The following is a 26,905-nucleotide window of genomic DNA, read 5'->3' as shown; positions in this document are numbered from 1 at the left end:
AAGCAACTTTCATATGGACTCCTATTAACACCACGGAGCCTCTGCTAAAATTTTGGATTACTGCTATATTCTTGGTTATTTGTACGTTGCTAATCACCGTTCTTGCCATACAAAAGACAAAGACTGCTGTAGTCAGACATTGGTTTGGGGATACAATGCCTAATTTCTAACAGGCCATCACAGTCGAGCATTTAAGCTCATAATGTGATTGAAAAATGTGTGCGGAAATACCATTCTTCTACATTTCTTTAAAGCACAAGGACTGCAAATTCATAATCCTTAACCTGATATTTCTACAGAACATAGAAAAAGAAATGAGAAAAGAATCTGAACCCTTCTAGATTTTCCACTTCTCTTCTTTGAAACAATAAACATATTTCAGCATAAATTTGCATGTCTAGCAACACAAAAATATCTTGAGGTAGGAAACTCTGAATGTCCTGAATGAGACAAAAGAAATTATGTAATTTTTCTCGAAAAGGAAGGAAGATTAAGAATGCTATGGTAGTTCTAGCTTTGCTTGAAGTGTCAAGCATGACATACAGTACCCCTGAAATTTCCAGATGAAAGAACTTGCTTTATGTGCCTCTGTACTTGTTTATGGGTTTACTGTTGACAAGCGTTGGCTCTTCCACTTGGTTCCTGCATATTAAACCATATGGCAAATAGCTCTACAGAACTCGGAGACTATCCTTGTTTCTTAGACTGTGGTTTGTCATTCCTTTTTCTCATTGGAATCAATGACTTTGTATGGTTGGTGTTGACATATGTTTTCATCAGTCTATTAAGCCCTAATTATTTCTATTTATGCTTTCGACAAGAAATGAACTTGCTAACTTTTGTCTTGTATTACTACCAAATTATATTTCCTTAAATCAAGGAAGACAACTGATGTTCTCAGACTGACAGGATTCCTTACTATCGCCACAAAAACAGCAAGGTCTTCCAAACAAGACCCGGATGAAACTGTACTCAATGAACTGCAATTGCTCAAGAATAAGAAGTTATAAAGCTCACTATATGAATTGAGTCTCCTAGCATCACAGAGCTTTTTGATAGGAAGGACATCACAAGCTTCCGCAATTTTAGTTTTTATGTTCTACAAGAAACAGGATTTTTGAAGTGTTCCTGTGTGTAAGATACACATATAGACTGCTTGTTTTCTTTTATTATAAAGGTAGGCTGTGGTTTTTCAGTGTTTGTTGTTGCTTGTACACATTCCAAGTAAGTAAATAACTCCATACGTGGGTGTATTTATATGCCTTCCACTTATAGAGGTAGCTTCCAAGAGAGGAACTAACTCCAAATACCTTATCTTGTAAATGGAAATAAGACCGCTTTAAGCATTACCCTGAGGAACGTTTGATTACATAGTGGAGCATAATGGTAAGCCTTCTTCAAGTCATTAAAGTAAGTAAGTGTTTAGGTCGGATGGTATTTTCCATTTCAATGTGTTTCTTCTTTTAAACTATCATTCTTTTCATAGAAAAAAAAGTGTGTGTCCATCATACAAAACTAGCATTATTTGAAAAAAAAAAAAAAAGAAAGAAAAAAGATTCTTGTTCTGTGCCTTATCACAAGCTGCAAAGATAGTACCTCATACAAACAGGTCCTGGCAACCAAATACTAGTTTCTTTCGGAATAAAAGAAAAACATTGCATAGTATTAAGGGTCTACACTTGCTTATAAAGTTTAATTCACAGACATGGTGGACCCAAAACACCAAGGAAGCAAACTTGTTTATAAATCCTGTTTATCTGTTTTTAGAATCCTTTCCAGATCTGAACCAGGAAAAAAAAAGGGGATGGGAGGTTCTCTCTAATATGAGATGCCTTTTAAGAGAGGCTTAATATTAGTTACACTAAAGTAACTTCATGGACCTACACTAGCATGAATCAGAAGTGAGACACGTATCTGGCATTATGTCTGCTGACCAAGATCTCTGGGAGATAATGAGACACCAGACCCCAGTTATAAAAACAGAAGCCAACATCAACGACATCTGGCCAGCAACCAAAGATGTTTCTCTCTTCCAAAGATTGGCAAACAGAATAAAATACAAATGCAACAAAAGTATAGAATGAAGTTTAAACTGTAAGACGGCCATTTGTGGTAATAGAGATCCAGATTTTAGATTAAGTAGACAATGTTTATTTTGTTTTCCCTCATTAAAATTGAAACTATGTTTTACAGCAAAGACATATAGTCTCATCTCAGACCATGTCGTCATACCACCATTTAACAAATGCTGGAGTTAAGGTGAATTAATTAGCATTACAATTCATCATTAACAATACAATGACTTACACAGAAAAACATCTAACTCTGCTATAACTTCTCGGACACAAGCAGAAGTAACCAAAGCAATCACATGTCATCTTACTGATGTAAACCTTGCCCTTCTCCATGCTGATTTATTAGCATTTTACATCCACTTTTCACTCACTATGAAAAAGGTATAGATGACTGCACACTGCAATGAAGAATCAGGCATGTCATCTATATTTGTTCTATAAAGTACCATGCATATTTATAGTGCTGAATAAATAGCTAATAATTAAGATGAAAACAATCCTGCCTATATTCACATACACAAAGATTACAACAAAAGGTTAATATTTTGTTGCTGTTAAAATTTTGACACAGGTAATGGAATTGCACACACACACAACTACCATTACATTTTCATTCTGAAATGTGTGTTCCATGTTAAACGTATATATCCCTAAAAATGTACATCTTAGATTACATCCAACGTTCAGGTGTTACAGTAACAAAACTGTTGGAGAGAAACTATGCTTTAGGATGCTCAAGTGTGGATATTTTCATTTACCTCAAATCTACAAATGCAGATATTTTAAAATGCGTCCTGACCTGGTACAATGTCAGACAGAGCTATTTTTAGTTCTAATCCACTTAGAGTGCTAAATTCCAAGGGAATCAGCAGTGTTACTTCACTCATCACTTGAACTAGATTCTTGTGGTCCCTACCCTCAAAATGTAGTCTTCAAGAACAAGGGATAAGATTTTTTTTATTATAATTTTTTTTCTGTTGCATTTTCCCCCCCTTTTAAACTTGCAGCTACTTGTGTATGCCCCAATAAATAACAAATAACTACATTTGCAGATAATAGACATTGCAGAGATAAACAATGCAAGGCCTGAACATACACAAGTCAACTATAGTATAGGATTTACCATTTTGATTTTAGGACTCATTTGCATTTACTAATTTAAATCTGTGAGAAGCAACTGTTATGCATTCACCAAGGCTACCAGATATGGCATTCATCATTCTGTAAACTTGATAGAATAATAGTACTGCAGTGCTCATCACAGACTCAATCATGAAAACATGGAATCCTCATTTCATGGTTACTAGCGACACAAATTCCAGTGATTTGGCTTGTGGTTTTTGTTTAAACTATGAGTTGCATTCATAAAAAAATATTCTCCATCTAGAGTGGTTTTCTTTAAATCCTAATTAATTTAAAAATCAATACATAGTAACATCTATATCTATACGTAATTAGTTAATTCAGGTATTTTTAAGGGGTATATATTCTTCAAACAGGTATAAAAACAACTAAAAAAAATATCCCACTGAAAATGTTTTGAAAGTGCTCTTGTTCAAGAGATTGGCATTTGCTCATTATTATTATTACTAATATTATCAGAAATGATAATATATTATTTACCTTGCTGGCTCTTCTCATTTTATACCTGTTCAGTGTTGCTAATTTTTAGTATTAAAGTGACAACACAAAAATTGTACACTTCTGTCTGAAAGATTTGGTTTCTACTATGGCTGCAACCATCTAAGATCACTGTTACTAGAAAAAGTTAGAGATTAAATGCATAAGTTAAACTTAAAAATTTTCTGTACTATGTATATAGTCACAAACCTTGGCAAGCCTCATCACCTTCTACTGCAAGTACAAGACACATTTCTTCAACCCTGCTCTCTCTAACACACAGCATCGTGTATATTTCACAAAACAAAACCCTACCGAAAGATAAAATGTTCCACTGTACACACAGTTCTCTTCCTGGGGAAGAGGATAAGAGAAATAAAAACATGACAGATACGTCACTTAATGCATTCCTGGAAGGTGCTCAGATACAATAGTGATGTAAACTGTATACGAGCTGGAACAGTGGTTCTCAACCTGCGGCCCAGTCAAGACAGGGCTGTGGCCCATGAGACATCCTCAGGGACATACAGGTAGTATTGGATGCAGCCCACATAACACACTGTGGGCCACATATGCAGCCCACAATGGAAAACAGGTTGAGGACCACTGAGCTAGACTAGAATTTTCACTGTTACTACTATAACAAAATGCAATTATTTTAAACGTAAGATTCTACGGAACATAATCATTTTAACTGTTAACGTTACTGCAATTTAAGTGGAAGGATTGCTTACATGTAGGCTGCATTTTTTTTTCTTTGCAATTGATCAATATCCTTATTTTTTCCAGCATGTGTAAGGAGGTTATTGCATCTACTTGCAATTCATAGGCACATCCTCTTTTGTGATACCAGGGTGTGGGGCCAACCTGAAGATTTATGTGTATCTTTACTTACCTATGCAATTATTCTGAACATTTTGTAGTAAAAGGGTTGCTATGGTAACCAGTGGATGTGATCTCTGAGTACATGGGACAGGAAAGCATCTCAAAACAGTCACCACCAGCTAGGTTCTTTCCTCAGAAGCATACATGCAACTACCACTGAAGTGAAAGGCAGTTAAGCACAAACATCTAAAACATCTAAAATCTGTCTCCTAACAACCAGTATTATTCAAAAACAAACTCGACAAGAGCACACTCAAAGGGTACTTCCTTCCTAGGGATGGGAAGGCTCTATTGTAAGAAAAATTAGTTTTATGGGGCCTAGATTAAGTAATTTTTATTCTACAAAGCTGTGTGGCTTTCACTGTACAGCCTCACTCAAGGATTTATGAAAAACACCCACACTAGCATAAAACATCAAGTCACACCTTACTCCCAACTCCCTGAACTCCGATCTAGAAGCAGAACCAAACTAAGGTCTCCACTGCCAGTCTATCCCTCAGACAAAACTCTGATGTCAAGACGTAAGGTTGACTGACAACTTGGCAGCCAATCAACCTTTAAATTATACATATACACGCCCTATTGCTTTGAAAAGTAACACTAGGTGGGGGAGGACGGTTATTTTAATGATTAACTCTTTCATTGCAGTGTAGCCTCTTATTTGACCCCGCAGATTCAGAGCTATTGGAGTATTTCAGGCAATGAAACCTCCACCCTTATATCTTGACCGTGTTCTGGACCAATTCATTAATTACTTTTTTAAATCCAAAATTGTTCAAATAAAAAGTTGAGATTCTTCAATATCTACCTTACATGGCTACCTTCACCAAAGCCGCTGCTCTGCTCCTCACAACAAGCACAGCTCCAAGTAGCTGGAAATCAAGGGTAAGCAATAACAGCAGCTGATCTATAAGTACTATATTCTGATAAGTGGTGTAAGCAGCAGGAGAGAGGGGGCTTGTTCTACCTAATACTTGTGATCTCCAAACAGGCCATTGGGGACATATCTGGCTGGGGAAAAAGATGGGTTAGAATAGGAAATTGTTAGTGAGCTGAAGAGAAGCTGGTAAAGCTTTACGATTGTAACCTAGTACAGTGACACAAGTATGTATATCTGCAGATGTTCTTAATTGTGATGATGGAGATGATGGAGGACCCACCTAAATGCTAGTGACCACAAAGAGGAGATAAAAGACAAAGCCCAAACACTTCATCAGCACCTAATAATATGCACCATTTCTTTTTGGTAAAGTATATTTTTAAGATCTATTTGCTCTTTTGAGGGTTAAATACATAGTTATATACCTTTTGCTTGTTTAACAGTATTTTAGCCTCCTCATGCCAAATATCAAACCACCAGTGAGTACATAATAAATGCTAAATGCCTCAGAAAGCCTGTAGCAAAGTAGTATGTTGCATCCTAGAGATCATAAAGAGATTATACTCCTACTCCATAGTCTCCTAAATGCAGTAATTCTGTATGTCAATTCACTATCCTTAAAACCATTATAGTTCGAAGGGATTATGTTTTAGAAACACCATAAATGAAATATGTTTACAGTAGTTTGTTCTTTTGAATTTTGCAGGCTTAAAACAATTTGTTAACAAACAATATACTTTGAAAAGCAACTGTTAATTACATTTTCTTAAAGTATACATGGGAATCTGACAAATGTGATGTTTCTGCCAGTAAGTTCTCTGAACATTTTTAATTATCCAACAGCATGTGCAGTTATTGTTTCACTCGGAGTTATATTCTGTAACACAACATGATTGTTACAAGCAAAACTTGTAAATGTTATTAATAAATCAATTACTGAGAACATAAAAACAATATGTTTATTGCGGTTTTCAAAATACCCACAAAAATCAGTTGTGTGTGTGTATATATATGTATATTATATATATATAGTGTATGTCAGTGTTATAGCCATAATAATAATTCAGTAAATAAATATCATGTAGTTATAATTAAGGTGTAACAAATGCAAACAACAGTATTCTTAGCTGGTTCTGTTTACATAGATATTCCAATCCTTAACACCATATGATAGTTCTAAGGGATTTTGTTTTGCAAACATCACAACTGCTATTATATCGGTCTGTCATTGTATACCATATTTGCCAAAATAATTACACATAACTCTCAACACACCAAAGTGACAGGTGCTCCTTACAAATAAGAGAAATAGAAAAATGGGATAAAATAAAAAGGGCATATCAGCCAGGAGTTTCTTTTAAGTACTGTTGTCATGACAGCAACATTACTTCGGCAGAGTTTTTCCATTATGAAGCCAATTTCTTTTCTACATCGGCAACAAACTGTACTATACTACTGTATACATGCAGTGATGTGTATATTACAAATTACCCACTTCTGACTAAAGAAGAGAAAACCTGCTAAAGACACTCACGTTTCTTTCCTCTTTTCTTAGTTGAACAGCATTGCTAAAATGAGATCTCTAATATGTTCCCAACATTAATTGTAGCTGTTCAGCTGAAAACACACACACTGCATACTTCTCTATTATAAAGAAGAATGAAAGTATCAGCAGTTCAGTTCCTGTGATTAATTTGTGGAACGACTTTCAAGTTCAAGAAGCTTCCCAAAATCAGAGTATAAAAGCTCAAGTATTTCTCTGCAGTCTGTTATTCAAAGGAGGATAATTATATTTCAAACTCCTTCAAATTTACACTATCACATCTATAACCTTGCACAATTCACAAACTAATGATTTTAGCACATAACTAAACTAATTAATTTAAGTACAAGAAAAGACACCCTACCACTGGGTAACAAGAGCTAAAGCATAAGCAGTTATAGCCAAGTTTCTACTAAAAAACAGCAGTCAATATTATTGATTAAATATGAATATAGGGTTAGTTCTATGGATTTTTGGGGGGAGATATCTAATGAACATTTTCATTTACCATCTGAATGATACACTGCTCCGTTGATAGATGTCTGTATCTCCACCTCCTCCCCACCTTCAGCACTAACAGAAAGTACCTAGTTATGGGGCCAGATCTGGACACATCTCTATTTAAAACTGCAGTTATTGGTTATGCCACTGGCAACCATGATCATCCACCCCAACTCCACTCCAGATCCCACATCTCCCATTGTGCATCAACCTGTGTTAAAATCCTAGTTCCACCACAGCTAAGAGTATTCTAAATATAATCACTCTTCTCCTTGGGCTATTGAGAAATTAGCCAGGGAAATCTCTCCCTCTTCAAAATGTTATCGCTTCCTAAAGTTCACATTTTATAATCTCAAAAAAAAAGATTTCTTTACTTTCCTTGTCTGGTCTCAACCATCAACTTCCGATTTTCCTGCCCCATACATAAAAGTAACAAGACCTTCCAATTTTGTTTTCGGAGTTTGAAATAATAGTAGTTGAAAAGGTGACAAAAAGATAACTAATCTGATTCACCACTGCAATTCTCCAGTTTTACACCAGAGTAACAGCCATGCTACTGTAAAACTGGAGAATTGTGTTGGTGAATCCGGTCTAAAAACCTCTTATTCTGAAAAATATGCAGCCTGAATATTTCCCCAATCACTAGTTTCCCTAGAGGAGTTTCTGATAAACTCACAATCATAATAGATACACATTAATAAAAAAAAGCAAACACTAAACTTTATACATTTCACCAACATTTTATTTTCATTCCTTTTTACTTGATGATTCAATGATTATTTGTACATGCAATAGAGAGTATCTTTAGTGTTGTAGATTACATCATACAATGATGAGTCACTCCCCTTTTAACCCTATCTCCAGTGTTCGGGCTCCTTACAAGCTAGGACTGCTCCACATGAAATGAAGTGACCAAATGGGACTGTTCTTCCACAAAACACTGCACTAATTCTCCTGCATTCAGACTTTCCACTTGAATGGAATAAAAACCCTTTTCAGAACAACAATTACAATTCCCCCCTTTTTTTCTCAGGCTCACTATGGGACTCCTCAGTGCATGCACAATGCAAATAAGGCAAACTTCCTTTCAAAGAGTGATTAATATGCAAAGACAGCCTGCTTTTTTTAGTGTGATGTGAAGAACCACCAACAAGCATTTCTAAACTCTGAAGTTTCTTCAATTATTTCCACTGTTTATTTTTAAACATAAGATTATGCAATAATACCACACATTAGGACCAATTTGCCAATATTTTGTAAACAATGCCAAATTGGCTATTTTAAATACAATACAAAAGATCTAACATAGATTCTATTTTCCCAGCTAGGAACACAAAGAAAAATCTAGTTTTTCTAATTGTTCATCTTTAATAATAATACTTATCGTTTAGTTGCAAAAATTAATGATTGCATTTAAACCCAGAAATAACTAGCTGTACATTGCTTTTTAAAACTGTGAAGATTTCTTCAAATAAAAAAATTTACAATTCCCAACATAAATCTAATACTATTCCTTACTATATAGCAGTAATTGTAATGACATTTAATACCAAAGTCTTTGCTGCTTATTAACACATATATTATTACAGAGTAAACAATTTCTCAAAATGTTTTTTCACAGTGTTTATTGGTGTTTGGACAAGTTATATGAGAAACAAAAACCTATTCAGAATTAGAGACACCATTTTTCTATCTTCATGAATAAAAGTTTCACCACCCTCTATTCTTCATCTCAACACCTTGTCAACGTCACTTCATTTATACAACTAAGCCAGGACCCTCCTATGGCATGAACTTTCCACTTCAAGTGCAATAAATGACACTATGCCCAAAATGACCTCAAACTGTAGCTTGAATGTGTTAACTGACTCATTTCTCATTATGAACCCTTTTGAATGTTTCACAGACTTACCATCCTTTTTTGTTTTGAAGCAGTTTTGAACATTTTTCTTCTCCCTTGGAACAAGACTTGAAGTTACTGATCGAATAACTTCATGTTAAATTTAAAAGAGACTGAGAAATTAAGGATTGCATTTCTCTCTTTGACACTTCAAGGTTGACTCATGCATCATACAGTATAAAATTGTAATTGAAATATTTAAAACTGTCCATTACTTCTGTTTTACAGCAACAATCTGCATTAAAGAAAAACCAACAGTCTTATGTACTACATAGGCAAAAATAATTAACCTGTGAAAAGTATCAATCTACTCTGATTTTTCATGGTCCGACTATTACAAAATAACCATTTATCTATGAACAAAGCGGTGGTTTTGGGTCAGAAAAGACATATGGATAACAATGCTAGATATTTAAACAAAACATTCTTTAAAATACCTATTAAAATTTCTTTTGTTACTATTCTTTCCTAGCTTCTTCAGTTTACTTTATTCAATGTTAAATATTTACTTTGTCCAAATAGATGTGAACTATTCATGCTAACAAAGCTCTTTCCATAGAAACAGCTGATGAAAATTAACAGGAATATTTATCTTTTAGACCTGTAAATAATAGTGCAAAAATCTTCAATGTCAGAAAACCTTTAAAAAACATGTGTAAGACTAAAGCTTTCCATGGTCACCCAGACTAACAGGCAAATCTCAAGGGTCACTTTTTGGATATTCTTTTTACAATGAATTGACGCTCAGTCCTATCAAATGTAGTAAAGTAAGCACAATAGTCTAAAAATAGTCTTATCAAATCTTTTTAGTAAAACAACTTTACTATAGACTATTTTAAAATTACTATTTAGTAGACAATTCACTTCTTGCCAATCACACTATTTCCTAAGGATTTTATTTTAATTGAGTTTTGAAAGTTCATGTATCAGTTAACTTCTTGAAAGGATTTAAAATTAAACTGCCCTTTGGAATAGGTAACAGAGGAGATATTGCCTTTTAAAGATTTTTATTCATTGGTTGATGGAAATAATCTCATACAAGATTTAGGTTGGCGTGAGAACACATGATTTTTTTCTTTACATCACTCTAGCTTGTTTGTGATAAGTCAGGACATCCCCAGTTACCACTTTACAGTTCTGCAGATCTCTACAGCTGTCTTTTCTCTTCACAAAGATCAAGGATCTGAATAGCTGGAAGACTAACTATGGCAAATATTGCATTATTGTATTTAGTATTTAAAACGTAACCTTCTTGCATTGGATTTTCAGATACCGGCCTCCATTTCTGTGGCCACAAATTGCAGGTACAAATAAATGCAGGCTCAGTATTTTGGGCCCGAAGTTTAGGTCACCATAGGATTGATCTAAAGCCCACTGAATTCAACAGAAAGACTTACCTGGCTTCCATGGACTTTGGATCAGACCCTTATATGCCTAGGTATCTCAGATACCCTGGCAATGAATAAAGACAGCACTAAGTCCCTGACTGTGAATAAAAAACAGGTGACCATTAAAGGCTGATCTGAAAACCTAGCTCCTTATTCTTAAATCATGCTTCTGAGTATGAATATATTGTAGAAAGTTGAGAGGAACCAACACTACCTTCAGGAGCAAATACCCTGATTGCCTAAACTGTCCATGGCATCCTTGTTTCCGTTGCACATACAATTGTCTCTTAGTAGACCAAATGGTTACCAGATATGTATATCAATTATTCACCTCTTAAACGTGATGGCTTAAAAAGCTGGATAACTCATTCAGCTAGCAAGTATTATGTGATTAATCCCCAAAGTATCTTCTTCAGTGTAGCTGTTGATATACAATTTTATGACATTCTAGCTCTCGGTGGGAAGGGATGACTGCCTTTTTAAGACACTAAATGAGACATTACTGGAAAGATAGCCGCTTTCCTCCATTTATTTCATTTTTCCTACCTCAGGCTCTAGAATTACTGTCAAAACATAACATATACAATATTCAAATAAACAAGCCTCCTAAAAAACCTGCCCTAGCATCAACATTCTGCATCTCCCACACACTCCCACCTTCAGGAAAGGTCTGGGAGAACAGAGGAGTCTTTATAGAATGTCTTGGAGGTCATCAGCTACAAGAATGAAGTCCAAAATCTCCAAATGCCACCACAGCGGAAGGAATACCACTGCTGAAACAAAACCAGTCTGGCCCCCAGACCAATCTTGACAGTATAATTTCCAAAAATAGACAGCAACCATACATATGGGGAATTCCTCATCCATTAGAGAGAGAAAGAGAAATCCAGGGCTAAATTCAGCAGGCTTTACCACCAATAACCTGAAGTGAATTTGCAATTGCTTAGAACAGGACTGAATGTGGGCCCAAGTCTATTCCTCAAAGCCTCTGATTTATTTGGATTTAGGCTATTGCTAACGTTCGGTCAGTCAATAATCCCACAATACATGTTACATGTGACCAAACAGAAATAACTGCAGACTTCAGAGCTGAAATCCAGTTCCAAAGAAAGCTATAGACAAAATCATAATCATCTTGATCATTTTCAAATAAATTCTTATCTTCTTCAAATGTCACCATGTGTTTTGGCACAACTTTTGACTGCTTCTGTATACTTGGTAGTTTCAGGTATAACTCATCCAACAGAGTAAATATCTGTATTCCCATCCTTGGATGTGAGAGCCAGTATAAAGGACTAATGATTATTTCCATTTGCAATTGTTTTCTCTTGATCCCTTATCGATTCCTCTTCCTTTAGGAACACATCCCATCTTCTGTATTGTAAACTAAGAATTACATGTAAAAATCTCATTCCAGCAGTTAGTAGTGATTCCCTCATACAGTTATAAATGCAATGCATTAAAAGTGCCTGAAAGCCCACCATTTGGCTCTCAGGGTAACATCAAAAGGCAATGCTACTAATGAGCAGCTGCAGCAGAGAGGCAGCATTTCAACACCATGAACTGAAAGAGTATAATGGCACCACTGCCAAACCCAACTAATTTACATCCCTTTGCATCAGCAACAGCTTTAAGATTTGGTAATGTCCTTTCCCAAACAAAAGAGGCCACAGCCAGCACAAATCTGACCTTCAAATTCGCTTCTGTGGTAGTTTTGATGTCTAACAAAAGTCTATGTGCCTAATTTTTCCCCCTCTCCCAGATTTGATGGATTCATCACTCCTTCCCCTTCTCCCTCCACCCATTCTCAAGTCCATTGTAGACATATGCAAAGAATCTCATTCTGAAGCAGAGAGATGCCTGGGAGCTGTAGTTCCCTTCACAGCCACACCCTTCGACAGGCTACTCCCAGACATCCTCTATATTACAGAAGGACCAGCAAACTGTTTCGTGTGGTGTTTTAAAAAATTTCATTTTCACAGTAGAACATGTTTACTTTCCTCAAGGTTTACATCCTCATTGTAATATTAACAAACGTCATTTTGCTTTAGTTGAAACAGCCTTTATAATGGATCTAATTAAATTCTTCAGGCAGTTTCCTTCATATTAGCTATTGCATATGCCCCTGAAAGACAGCTTCTTCCCAAACTGGTTGTGTACAAGTTCATTAAAAATCCGTAACATCTGCCTTCCTGTCTGTGATAGAACAGAACAGAGTTCTGTTGACAGATGAAATTCATACTAAAGCATGTCCTGCAAAAACAGTATGTCAAAAGCCACACCAAAAGAAAAACAAAAACAAAAACACTGCATACACTCCATAAACACCCAGATGTGAAGTGATCAATAAAATGCAGGATGGCCTTTTTTAACAAGAAAATAAAATGTGCTTTTGTGCCTCTTGTTAGCGCTTTTTGCTGTTTCCTGCAGACTGATGGCAGCAGGTGCAGTATTCTCCTCTCCTATCTCCTCCCCCATCAATTGGTTCTGCTTTTCCTACCTCTTAGCCAACACAAACCCATGGCATTTAAAAAAAAAGGTCATGCCTTCTTTTAAAACAAAAAGCCAACCTTTTCTTATACCCTAAGGCAGGAAAATCTATCTGTAAAATGTATTTCTGGAGGCCAGCCAAGAAAACATGAAGGCACTTTCAGTCTGGAGAGCAGCCACAGTTCTTTAACACTCCTGAAGACAAACACTGGGAATTCATTAAATTAATATTAAATTAAATGTTCTTAAAAAAATCAATTGGTCATGTCAGGAATCTTCAAGGCCATATGTCAACACTGTAAAGTTTATACAAAATGTTCTCTATTATTTAAGAAACCACAGTTCTCGGGATGTAAACGAAAGGAGATGAGCCATCTGTTGTGTCTATAAATCAGCCTCTGAATTATAAAAGAATGTTGTTTTAATTTAAGAGTAAGTTAAGGCGTTACTATCCCAGGACATAGAAATCTATACAAAAGAAGCTATTTTAAAAGATGCAGGAGGAATGCTTTTGTTCCCACCCCACTGGGTGACCACTCCTCAGACAATCCTCTGTTCAGGGTTTCCTCACTAGTAGACATCTATTCCCTGCTTTTTCCTACATTTAAGTTACTGTAAAAGGAGAAGCGCTTTTTATTGGCATTATCATGGCCGGCACAGCTCTTTCTCTGCCTTGACTTTTCCTTCATCAGACTGGATTCTTCAGCCTGCAAGCTTCTTCTCTGTCTCTCTTTCTCTTGGGGTAGGGAAGGGGGGCAGGAAAAGGAGGAGGTAAGGCTTAGCAAATTAAAGCAGGATCCTTTAGCATGGAAGGCACTACAGATGTGCTGGGTGTTGCTTTTATTGTATGATGTGTTGCTGCTTTGTTTTGACATTTTAATATTTTATTTGGCTTTTACATTCTCCATTTTATACTGGTTTAACAGTTGTCAGATCTGAGCTGTGCAGCTCCCCAAACACCTTGAGGCTCATTATTATTAACAAATAAAACATCATCTTGAAGGGGGCAGGGAGAGATATGTATGTGTATAATTTTTCTTGCTTTTAGTGAAGCTTTACTTACCCCAACTGGTCTGTTCCCTGGAAAAAACCCACTTTCTTTCCCCCTCGCACAACTGAGAATGCTTTGTGTGAATGTGTATCTGGGGTGATTGTTGGGGGGAAAGGCAAGCATCTAGTGGTGCTTTGCAGAAGAGAAGATAGCTGTGCGGTGAATGTGATTGAAGGGTGTGGCTGTAATAGAGAAGGCTGGTGGCGGGGATTTGACAGTCTCCTTATTTGTTCATATTTGGGTTCTATGCCAATAAGTAGTAATAAAAAATATAAAAATTCTAAACTAAAGAGCAGCTGTGGGATGGTACTTATGGTACAGGGAAGCTGTGTAACAGGATGGGGTGATGCTGATGCTCACTAGGCAGCTTTGAGCTTGTATCTGACAGTGGGTTGGGGGGCAATGGTGAGGCAGGGCAGGGCATCTGAGGTAGTCGTGGGGTAGGTGCGCGTTGCTGGCAGGGGCTTGGCATGGTGGCGATGGCTGGGAAGGTGTGTGTTGATGGGTGAAGCAGTAGTAGCAGTAGTCACGGCTGGGTAGGTGAGGGACATCAGCGGGGGTGGCGTGGTGGAGAGCGATGGTACCCCGGGGGCAGTGGGGACTGGGACAGTATGTGGCAACTGTAGGCTGAGGCGCGCCATGGCAGTGACTGAGGGGTTGGGCTATGTTGGCAGGACCCTGGCTTGAGAGTCAGCGTGCGATGGGCGTCGGGGTGGTGAGGGCAGTGGTGAATGGGGCTGAAGAGGGGTGCTGGCTGCAGTGGGTAGCGCAGGTGTGCGACGGTGGGTTAGGTGGGGCTGCGGAAGGCGGGGGGGGGACCAGAGCAAGCACCCGCGGGTGCAGCAGTGGCACCCGCAGGGGGAGGTGGGGCGACGGCGGCCGCCGAGCAAGGGCATGGCAAGCCTTGGGGAGCTGGGGCACAGTGCTGGCGTGGGCGCCGTCCCAGGGCAAAGGGGGCTGCTGGCAGGCGGGGTCCCAGCGGGGGTAAGGCTGGGGGTGCACGTCCCCTGGGTGGAAGTGTCAGCGCTTGGGGGGGGGGCACTGGCGGCGGGGGGGGGGGCTCCCAGCTGTGTGGGGGGGGGTGCAATAGGGGCGGGGGCAGGTCTGAAATGAAGGGCCGAGGGGCGGGACCGTTACGAACGTTGGGGAGCAAAGCCCCTAACGGCGTTTCCCGCTCGGGGCCGCCGGCTCCTGATTGGCGGCGGATGCAAGCGACCTACCCCCCCACCCCCCCGGCTCCCCGCGCGCCGCAGCTCAGGGGCTCGCGCCCGTCCACCGTCCCCTCCCCAGCTCCAGCGCGCGCGCTCACACACACACGATCGCACCGATTTTTTCAGCACCAGATTCCTCCCCTTTCCGAACTTACTGCACCCCCAGCAGCTCTGACCCCCCTCCCCTGCGCTCGCCCCCTGCAGATCTTAGCCCCCCCCACCCCACCCTCTGCAGCTGCATTCACACCGCCCCTCTTTTTGCAGCCTCTTTCTCCCTCGCCTTTATTTGCAATGGCATCGCCGTTACTCCGTTGCATTGCCCCCCCAGGACATTACACAGGCACCGTTTGCGGCGGGGGGCGGGGCGCCCTGCAAAAACCAGCACCATCCTTCAGCTATTCTGATAGAAATTTTTAAAACAAAGCCCCCTCCTGGCTCCTCAGATGGCGACACCATTAACACATGGCACGTAGTACCCTCATCATTTCATTCTCCTTCCCCCGTTCCCCCCTCCATTGTCTGCGATTTGCAAAACACATAACCTTCAATCCCAAGAGGGGCGGGTTCAAGGAAGAGGGGCAATTCCTCCCCTTGCACTCATACAGATAGGTATCAACGTATAAAACCAGCCCCTGGCTCACGCCCTCCTCACCTCCTTCCCAACCCCTTTCACTTTCTCCTGTCAAATTGCAGACTGAGCCATCTTTCCCAGTCAGATTCCTCAATTGTGAACAATGTTTCCAACTAACTGGGCGTCTAGTAAAGCAAAGTAGCACCAGGCACAGGAGGAGGGGGCAAAAAAAAAAAAAACACAACCCACGTTTTCCTTATCTTCTAATTTTCCCCTCTATTGCAAACCGTTAAGACTGACTGACCATCCCTGAGGCAGCCAAGGCAGCGAAAATACCAAAAGGGTCTTGTCCACTCTGCAACAGAAAGAGGTTTCCTAGCTCCAGTGTTTACTCTGAACGATGCTGATTTGGTTCAGCTTGAAGATCTGGGGGGTTTTCTTTTCTCCTCAATGTTTGCTCAGCCAGCACCTCCCAATCCTCCTCCCTAGCAGTCTCTCTGCCTCTCGCTCATCTCCCAGCTCCTCCACCAAAATGCTGCCTTTGAAATGCAGAGAAGGGGGAAAATCACAAAAGTGCACCGCTTCCAGCCTCTACGGCTAACCCCCCAGTTCCAAAACAAAGTGGGATGAGGAAAGCACAACATTCAATATTTGGGGGAAACAAATCATCACTGTAAAAACACTGCATTCTAGGAAACAAAAACACTATTTCCCTGTTCCTCCAGATGAGTCTAAAATTGCATCACAGCACAGTATTCAGAAGTGGTCAGAAATCAAATTCGTTCCCAACCTCCAAAAAAAAAACAAAAAACCACACATATATTCATGTACCTGCAGCTCCAAGGAAAAACAGAGTCCAGAGGAGATCCTTAGTATGCAGCATTGTAATCTGCTGTTGGGGTGGAAGTTTCTTGCAAATATATTTTTCCTTCAATTGGAGCTTGGGTGGATTAGAGAGAGATTTAGATGCAATGTAATTTTTTTTTTCAGAATTGTTTTTTGCCAGCTGCTCTCTAGCTGCTTTCAGAAGCTGATCAGAGAATGAGTGACAGTCCTAGCCTCAGCACACACTCACAACAGAGATCCCTGCGCCGTCCTGGATTTGGTTTGGTGAGGTTGGACAGGGAGGAGGCCTTGCACCTCACTGTGTTCTTCCACCCATGCTGGCCACAAATAGTACAGTGCAATAGGCATCAAGCAAGGAGGTACTGTAGAGAGAAGCAGTTCCAGTCGCCTGCAAAATATGGCGTGGGTTTCATAGGATCTGGAGTCACTCACGTTCTGTACACATTTCCCTGCTGATAAGAGTTTTGCTAAAGAAGAAAGGTAGAGATGTTTCTCCAGACATATATATGAGCACTTCAGGCATGCAGCGGTTTTTGGGTTTTTTTAAAGTCACTGATGGGCAAAGATGGAGCTGTTTTTTGGAGGGAAGTTTCTTTTACAAAAGCGAAAGTTATCTAAGATTCCATTTTATCCAAAATCCAAAGTGTGGTGTGGATTTGAGAAATGGTTCTGGTTTTGGTCCATTTTGTTTTCAAAACCTTGGCAGCAGGAAAATTTTGCAAAACTGGGATGGGTTGGATCAGAATCCTATTTTATCCGAACTGCCAAAGTTTGTTGTGGGCTTAAGTTAGAGTTTTGGACTTAAAAAAAAAAAAGAAAAGAAAAGAAAAGAAAAGAAATGGCCTCACTCATTTGGAAAGAGAATACCTCACTCTGTGTTTACCTGAAGGCAGGTTTTAAAGCATCGTTCTTCATCTTCTGATGAAGGCGTCATGCAGTGTATTTCAGTCAGAAATGTACAGCCAGAATTTAGCAGGGTCTCAGCAGTTCCATAGATTTTTGCAAACAATTTTGAAACAGGAAAAAAATTGTGCCCAGATACTTAGACTTATGATGAATTAGGGATGCAAATGTGATTCCTTAGACATCCACAGTTAATCCACCCATGTGTCAACCTCTCATACAAATGCCTCCAAGCCTTCTTCTGTGTAGCCCCCTACTCATGGTTCAATCTCCCTAAGCTCATCCACAAAAGCCCCTGTACAAACTACTATTAAACCCCACTTCTAGCAAGCCGTTAACAGTGAATCTTGTTGATTTGTATGACAAATCTGTTTGTTGTTCAGTTTCCTTAAGCTCTTCTATCTGCTTTTCTGACTGTCATTAAACTGTTGTCTTCTCTAGGCAGAGACTGTCGTAGGAAGTGATTAGCATGTAGTAGGCACTACCCTAATCAAATAAATAACAACAATATTGTAGCCCCAAAGTGAACTGCAGGCAGAAAAAGCATGGGTTGCAAGAACTAGATTTGTCAGCACAATACTATGTCTGCAAAAACAGAGGTCAGTGCTGGGAAACTGGCCTTTAAAACCAGATTCATAGTGGGGGTGTTTGGGGTTTGCAAAAAGAAACGGAGTACTTGTGGCACTTTAGAGTCTCTAAGGGGCCACAAGTACTCCTTTTCTTTTTGCGAATACAGACTAACACGGCTGTTACTCTGAAACCTGTTTGGGGTTTGTTTTTTTAAATCTCCCATGTTCAGATTGTCACAGCTTGATAGCCTTAGTGATATCCTTTGCAAAATACAGGAGCTTTTAGGAATGAAATTTTAGATCACGCAATGGACGGTATGTCACCCAATGGTCTAGGAAAATCTGCTTAAGGGGGAAGAAGGGAGAGCTTTTGAGAGGATGAATTAATTGCAAAGGAAAAAAGGTGATTGTTTCTTTCAGGTAAAGTCTTCATTCTTTGCTCTCATTTCATAACTGTTACAGGAAATAACTTAATCTTAAATAGCCCGTTGTTGCACATGCAAAAGAACTTGGCTTATGTGATTAATTATGGTTTCTATATAAAAAGTGAGATTTAAAATAAATATGACAGTTCTGCGAATACATAAAGACTCCTAATGGCCGAGATATTGTATTGATAGAGCTCTGACAAGTGTAAGTCAATTCATGCAGAATACATATTTTTTAAAAAGATAAAGGCAGCTACAGGAGGTGTGGAATCCACGGGGACTTTCACATTTTAAACAAATTTTGATACAAAGATGTTTAGGCAACATTAGTATAAACTATAAATTCCAGAATTTTGCTAATGCTGCCCTAATATGCCATGCCAGAATATATTATTTCATATTTACTGATTTTTTTCCTTTTGTAGCAGATGGAATCCTCTCCCCATTTTATTAAAAATGCTTCCCTAAAAGGAATGACATTACTTATTGCAGTGTGATTGAAAACATTCCTTCATCACCTCTTTGTCCCTCATAGCCCTTTGGTCCCATATTGAAATGATTATCTCCAGAGAGCAACCGTGCTCAGCCATTCCATATTCTATTATTCTTCCCCCTCCTCCAATTCACTGTGTGTACATACGCCCACCCCCAACACTGCATTCTTTAGGGGTTTCCCTGCTAATGGAATTGCTTCAGGTTCCTTAATCTGTGAGGTACCCCTGTAAAATCTGAAAGTTTCAGGCACCCTCAGCTAGCTACTATTCAATGAAAAGCCAACCGTTTTCTGAGTGTGCATAATTTATGGAACCAACCCCTAAGAAAGATGGCATAATCTATTGTTACACAGAGTAGGCCAATTTGTGTATTCATTTTCATCAAGAAGTGTGCTCCGAGTTGCCCTCAAGAATCGTATAATTCTAGAAGATTAAGCCAGCTAGTAGCTGCAATAGAGACAGGCAGAATTTTCATCTATCATCCATCAGAACAGAACATCTTGCAAGGTTCTTACCCTGTGTTCACCCTCCTTTCAACCACTAGTTGACAAATGTGGAAGATATAATGCCAGGCACTCTACTTGCCCTCTAGGGCCACAACGTCAACCTCCTCAATGAGTTTGCCCTGTCAAGGGGGTCCTGAGAGGATAACATTTATTTCACCAGGTGTTGACTTACCTTGATACCTCTTCTGCTGCTGGATGCTTGGTACTTGGAGGATTTCAGCTGCACCTCTGAATCTGCAGCTACACTTGAGGGAGTTAGATACCTATTTATCCACCACTTACATCTGGCAAGAACAATGTCTTAACATTAGTCTCTACCACTAAACAAAGAAGTTGAATTGTCATGTTCTATTATTATTATAATTAATGTTACAGTCGTACCTAGAGGCCTTACACAAGATGAAAGTCATATGGTGCTAGGAGCTGTACATTGCACACTATAGGAGACAGTCCCCAAAAAATTCAACTCATTGTACCACTAAGAAGAAAGCACTGTTTGGGCAACTATAGGAGCAAGGGTCAAATTTTTCCATGAAACTGCTGTGCAAGAGAAGGAGCTATCAGTATAATCACAATTATGTTTCCATTATACAATTACATCGTGCCCATAGTTCTGCATAGAGCTTGAAAGATTTAAAAAGGTCCATTTGCCAAAACATACAAAAATAGAACACAGACATAAAAAAAAAAGAGAGAGAAGAGCAAGAATTACAGGCCATCTAGTCCCCTGCATTCATGGCAGGACTAAGTATTATCTAGACCATCCCTAACAGGTGTTTGTCTAACCTGCTCTTAAAAATCTCCAATGATGGAGATTCCACAGCCTCCCTAGGCAATTTATTCCCATACTTAACCACCCTGACAGTTAGAAAGTTTTTCCTAATGTCCAACCTAAACCTCCTTTGCTGCAATTTAAGCCCATTGCTTCTTGTCCTATCCTCAGAGATCAAGAAAAATAATTTTCCTTCCTCCTCCTTGTAACAACCTTTTACATACTTGAAAAGGTATGTCCCCACTCAGTCTTAGGATTCTATGATTTAATAAAGATAATGGGACCCAATTTTATACAGCAGGTGGTTCATATAACTTCTGATAGTTAAAGGCTGAGATATAAATCATGCTAACTTCATTCCCATTGAGCAGTACTTAACTCCACAAGTAGTCCCCCAGACACCTTGCGATGTAACAGGGGAGGAGCAGAAAGCACAGCAATGGAAGTGAGCAGTGAAAAAAGCCATTATCTCTGCCTTGCAAGGGGTCAAGGAATAAGTGAGGGACACTCTTTCACCTGTAGGGGACTGCCAAAAATGTGAACAACTCCTTGTATTTTCCTTTATAAATATTGAGAGAACAGAGACCCCAGATAACTCAGCTTCTCGGGGTAGTTTTTAAGCCTCTAGAAAATTAGAAGCCAGCATTATGGAGAGAGCCTGATAGGTAACAGCCCTAGATGCTTGTAGGGTCATTATCAAGAGCCTTGGATGTATAAACACGGTAATCTTGAATAGGGGAGGGAGGTACTATTGCCTCTGTATTTGGTACCAGTTCAGAGATGAAAGTAAGCCGGTCTGGTCTGGTCCAGTCCGACATACCGGCAAGAGCCAGTAGGCCATGCCAGACTGGACCAGCTTCCTCAGACCAGCGATTTAAAGGGCCTAGGGCGCTGCTGTGGTAGTGACAGCTGGGAGCCCCGGCCCTTTAAATCACCACTGGAGCCCCAGGCCGCCACCGTTACCCCAGGGGCTCCAGCAGCAGGGCTCAGGCAGCGATTTAAAGGGCCCGGGGCTCCGGCCGCTGTGGGGAGCCCGGGCCCATTAAATCACTGCCCGAGGCCCGCTGCCAGAGCCCTGGGGTAGCAGCGGCAGGGCTCCAGCGGTGATTTAAAGGGCCAGGGGCTCCTGGCCACCACTATCGCAGCGGGCCTTTTAAATCTCCACCTGAGCCCCGGAGTAGAAGCAGCAGCCGGGAGCCCTTGGGGCTCTGTCGGCAATTTAAAGGGCCGGGACTCTGCTGCGGTAGCGGTGGCCAGAGCCCTGAGCCCTGGGGCTCCCAGCCACCTCCGCAGCTGGTAGCTCCAGGGGTGATTTAAAGGGCCTGGGACTCCCAGCTGCCGCTACCGCAGCCAGAGCCCTGGGTCCTTTAAATCTTGATTTAAAGGGCCCAGGGAATTAAAGGCCCCGCCTCTTCTGTTGAGGCCATGCCCCCTGCTCAGGACTCTGGCATACTGCTAAGTCTTTTAAGTTACTTTCGCCCCGGTACTAGTGTGACCACTGCTGGAATTTTGTGCCCATTTTTGGTGTCCACAATTGAAGTAGGATGTTGATAAATTGGAGAGGGTCCAGAGAAGAGCATGAGAATGATTAAAAGATTAGAAAACATGCCTTATCGACTCCAGATGCTCAAACTGTTTATCTTAACCAAGGCAAGGTTAAGGTAGTGAGACTTGATCAGTCTAAGAGTACCTGCACGGGGCGGGGGGGGGGAAATATTTGATAACAGGCTCTTCAATCTCTGGCTGGAAGTTGTAGCTAAACTAATTCACACTAGAAATGAGATGCAAAAGTTTCAAACAGAGAGGGTTAACCACCACTGGAACAATTTACCATGGGTTGTGATAGATTCTCCATCATTGGCAATTTTTAAATCAAGATTGGATTGTTTTTATTTCTAAAGATATGCTCTTATTCAAACTGAAATTAATCCAGTGGTCCTATGACCTTTGTTATATAGGAGATCAGACTAGATTATCACAGTGGTCCCTTCTGGCCCTATAATCTATCAAAGTCTGAACAACATGCTCTGTGTAAATACCTGATTCATTTCACAGGATCATTTGCTGCTGCAGATGGGAGTCTGGACTATGCCTGTGCAGGTTTTTTACTCATTTATAAAATATTAAAGGACAAATCACTCAGGCAAATTCCCTACCATCAACCTCAATGGGTAGTTTGGCTTGATTCAAGATGAAAACCTGTAAGATTTGGTCCAATTAAATTTAGACTTAAGGTTAACAAAAATTGGGATGTTGTATGTCAAAGAAATGCTACTTCTAAGCTGGGGAACCTGAGAACCAGCGAGATGATGCACTAAATAGACAGATGTTGTACAGTGTGGATGGAGCTGCACAATTATAGAAACTATTGCAAAGCAGCCAGATCTTTAATTGGCATCACCTTTTTCTCAGAACAACTGTTTAGTAATTGGAGTACAATGTGAGATTATGGGATACACTGCAAATTCTATGGCCACTATGGATGTAGAAGCCCTCTACACCAACATTCCACACAAAGATGGACTACAAGCCGTCAAGAACACTATCCCCGATAATGTCACGGCTAACCTAGTGGCTGAACTTTGTGACTTTGTCCTTACCCATGACTATTTTACATTTGGGGACAATGTATACCTTCAGATCAGCGGCACTGCTATGGGTACCCGCATGACCCCACAGTATGCCAACATTTTTATGGCTGATTTAGAACAACGCTTCCTCAGCTCTTGTCCCCTAAAGCCCCTACTCTATTTGCGCTATATTGATGACATCTTCATCATCTGGACCTATGGAAAAGAAGCCCTTGAGGAATTCCACCATGATTTCAACAACTTCCATCCCACCATCAACCTCAGCCTGGTCCAGTCCACACAAGAGATCCACTTCCTGGACACTACAATGCTAATAAACAATGGTCACATAAACACCACCCTATACCGGAAACCTACTGACCGCTATTCCTACCTACATGCCTCCAGCTTTCACCCTGACCACACCACACGATCCATCGTCTACAGCCAAGCTTTGTGATACAACCGCATTTGCTCCAACCCCTCAGACAGAGACAAACACCTACAAGATCTCTGTCAAGCTTTCTTACAACTACAATACCCACCTGCGGAAGTGAAGAAACAGATTGATAGAGCCAGAAGAGTTCCCAGAAGTTACCCACTACAGGACAGGCCTAACAAAGAAAATAACAGAACGCCACTAGCCGTCACCTTCAGCCCCCAACTAAAACCCCTCCAACGCATTATTAAGGATCTACAACCTATCCTAAAGGATGACCCAACACTCTCACAAATCTTGGGAGACAGGCCAGTCCTTGCCTACAGACAGCCCCTCAACCTGAAGCAAATACTCACCAACAACCACATACCACACAACAGAACCACTAACCCAGGAACCTATCCTTGCAACAAAGCCCGTTGCCAACTGTGCCCACATATCTATTCAGGGGACACCATCACAGGGCCTAATAACATCAGCCACACTATCAGAGGCTCGTTCACCTGCACATCCACCAATGTGATATATGCCATCATGTGCCAGCAATGCCCCTCTGCCATTTACATTGGTCAAACTGGACAGTCTTTACGTAAAAGAATAAATGGACACAAATCAGATGTCAAGAATTATAACATTCATAAACCAGTCGGAGAACACTTCAATCTCTCTGGTCACGCAATCACAGACATGAAGGTCGCTATCTTAAAACAAAAAAACTTCAAATCCAGACTCCAGCAAGAAACTGCTGAATTGGAATTCATTTGCAAATTGGATACTATTAATTTAGGCTTAAATAGAGACTGGAAGTGGCTAAGTCATTATGCAAGGTAGCCTATTTCCCCTTGTTTTTTCCTACCCGCCCCCAGACGTTCTGGTTAAACTTGGATTTAAACTTGGAGAGTGGTCAGTTTGGATGAGCTATTGCCAGCAGGAGAGTGAGAGAGAGAGAGAGAGTGTCCCCCCGGGGGGGGGGCGGGGGGAAGGTGGGGGGGGGGTGAGAAAGCCTGGATTTGTGCTGGACATGGCCCACCTTGATTACCATGCACATTGTAGGGAGAGTGGTCACTTTGGATGAGCTATTACCAACAGGATAGTGAGTTTGTGTGCGTGTTTTTTGGAAGGGGGTGAGAGAACCTGGATTTGTGCAGGAAATGGCCCACCTTGATTATCATGCACATTGTATAGAGTTGTCACTTTGGATGGGCTATTACCAGCAGGAGAGTGAGTTTGTGTGTGGGGGGGTGGAGGGTGAGAAAACCTGGATTTGTGCTGGAAATGGCCCAACTTGATGATCACTTTAGATAAGCTATTACCAGCAGGACAGTGGGGTGGGAGGAGGTATTGTTTTATGATCTCTGTGTGTATATAAAGTCTGCTGCAGTTTCCACGGTATGCATCCGATGAAGTGAGCTGTAGCTCACAAAAGCTCATGCTCAAATAAATTGGTTAGTCTCTAAGGTGCCACAAGTACTCCTTTTCTTACTGCAAATTCTCTGTCTGTAACAATAGCATGAGAGCATTACGGGGCGGGGGGGCATCAACTATCAAACATCAGAAAGAAATAAGGACATGTGCTGTGAATTTGCATTCCATCTTTCTCTAGGTGGCAGAGAAAACCTCATGTTCTAAAATTGCTACAGAGGTCAGATCCCATGACTGCAAACCTGATGCAACAGGACAGGAATAATAGTTGCTGTCTTGCAGATGTGTTGTGCAGATGATCACTGCAAAGTAGTGGAAATTATAATCCATTTGTCATGACATACATTATGCTGGGACCACTAATGAGAGAGAGAATTTGAAGAATTCAGAATGAATTAGAAGCACTTGTGTTTTTTCCATGAGAACAATTAAGTGCAGAAGTTAGAAACCACAAAAAGTAGATTCATTACTTATTTGTGGACTAGTTTATTACCTACGTTCAAATGGTACATAAGCAAAACCTTCGGTCAGTTCCCTGGTCAGTGCATATACTATTCTGAATATATATTTATTGTATATTGGGTCACAAAGTTATGTAAAATGTTTGTCAAAACAATGCTTAATTCTAGACATACAGTGTCATTTGGGAATATTCTCTACAAAACTCTTCTACTATTAAAGCAATTTTTCTGAAATCATCCTTACCAGTAGATTATATATAAAGTAAATAACAGGCAATTGTAAATTACAGGGTAGTAACTCTCTGAAGGTGTTCTGGAGATGTCACAGCCCACAAGAATGAAAACAGTCACCAGAATCTCAGGGTATGTCTACACTATAAAATTATCTTGACCTAAATTACGGTGATGTACAGCCACCGCAGTAATTGAATTGCCTTAGCATGTCCACACTACACTCGTCGTCAGTGCACGTCCTCACAAGGAGTGCTTGCACCAACTCAACTATCCATGTGGGGGATTGTGGGACAGCTTGTAAAAGGCAGCAACAGTTGATGTAAGCAATGCAGTGCCTACCGACACTGGGTCGACCTAACTACATCGACATTGACTCTACGCCTCTTGTGGAGGTGGAACTATAAAGTCAGTGTAGTGTGCGAGTTACATGAGCGGCAGCAAAATGTTAGTACAGACTCTTACAGAATTAGGCTGATATAATATTACAGAGCATAAATTCAAAAGCTGGCCGTTTTTAATTTTACATAATGCCCTGAGACAAACTCCAAATTTGATTTTGACTCTTGCTCTGCTTTGGGATACTGCTGAGCACATTCATGCAAGTGGATACTGATGCATTAATTCATGCACACAGCTGCAAAACCTCACAAACATGCAATAAATCAGATACTGAAATAAGGAGGGAGACAAACTTCTAAAGGACAGGAGGTCATTCTGAATCATGGTGGAGTTGCCAACAGCAATATAATGACATTATTGGAAACTTTTACAGGTATTTTTCATTTGGTTTTGAAAGGGGTTGGGGGGGAAAAAAGTTTCCTGGCTTTGCACTGAAAATCTTATACAGCAGTAGATACAGCCTTCATGCTTACAGAAGCAGCAAGGATAAATCCTTTACTTTGTAAAATGATCTCAAAATCATTTTCCATTTTTTTTAATCTCATCTAACCAACTCTGTTGGTGAAGTTAAGCAAGCAGAGAATCAGACTCTGAGCTGAGCAGAATCAGAGAACATGAGCATGATGCAGCAAAAAAAATAAACCATTCAAATGTTTCCTACTCTAATCACATTCTTCTACCATATGCATTGTGTTGGTATCGGACCATAATTTTTTGTTTTTTTTTTAAAATGAGTAAATATATTTT

At 40.2% G+C, this 26,905-nt stretch overlaps 1 protein-coding gene across 2 annotated transcripts in view; it reads right to left on the bottom strand.

The window, feature by feature from the left end:
- The window catches only part of NCAM1 (neural cell adhesion molecule 1), a 254,026-nt gene extending 236,750 nt beyond the window's left edge, over positions 1-17,276 (bottom strand). The window contains exon 1 of one of the 2 annotated variants that reach the window (XM_084611639.1): positions 16,947-17,276. In XM_084611639.1, the coding sequence (XP_084467765.1) occupies positions 16,947-16,998 (52 nt within the window). In that variant the 5' untranslated portion in view covers positions 16,999-17,276. The remainder of the gene's footprint in view (positions 1-16,946) is intronic. The other variant, XM_084611640.1, reaches the window with a different exon arrangement.
- Positions 17,277-26,905: the final 9,629 nt, after the last annotated feature.

Source organism: Lepidochelys olivacea, assembly GCF_965140295.1.
Source record: "Lepidochelys olivacea isolate rLepOli2 genome assembly, chromosome: 22".
Classification (NCBI taxonomy): domain Eukaryota; kingdom Metazoa; phylum Chordata; order Testudines; family Cheloniidae; genus Lepidochelys; species Lepidochelys olivacea.
Note: the sequence above shows the minus strand (reverse complement) of the source record. Positions and strands in the feature narration are given on the sequence as shown.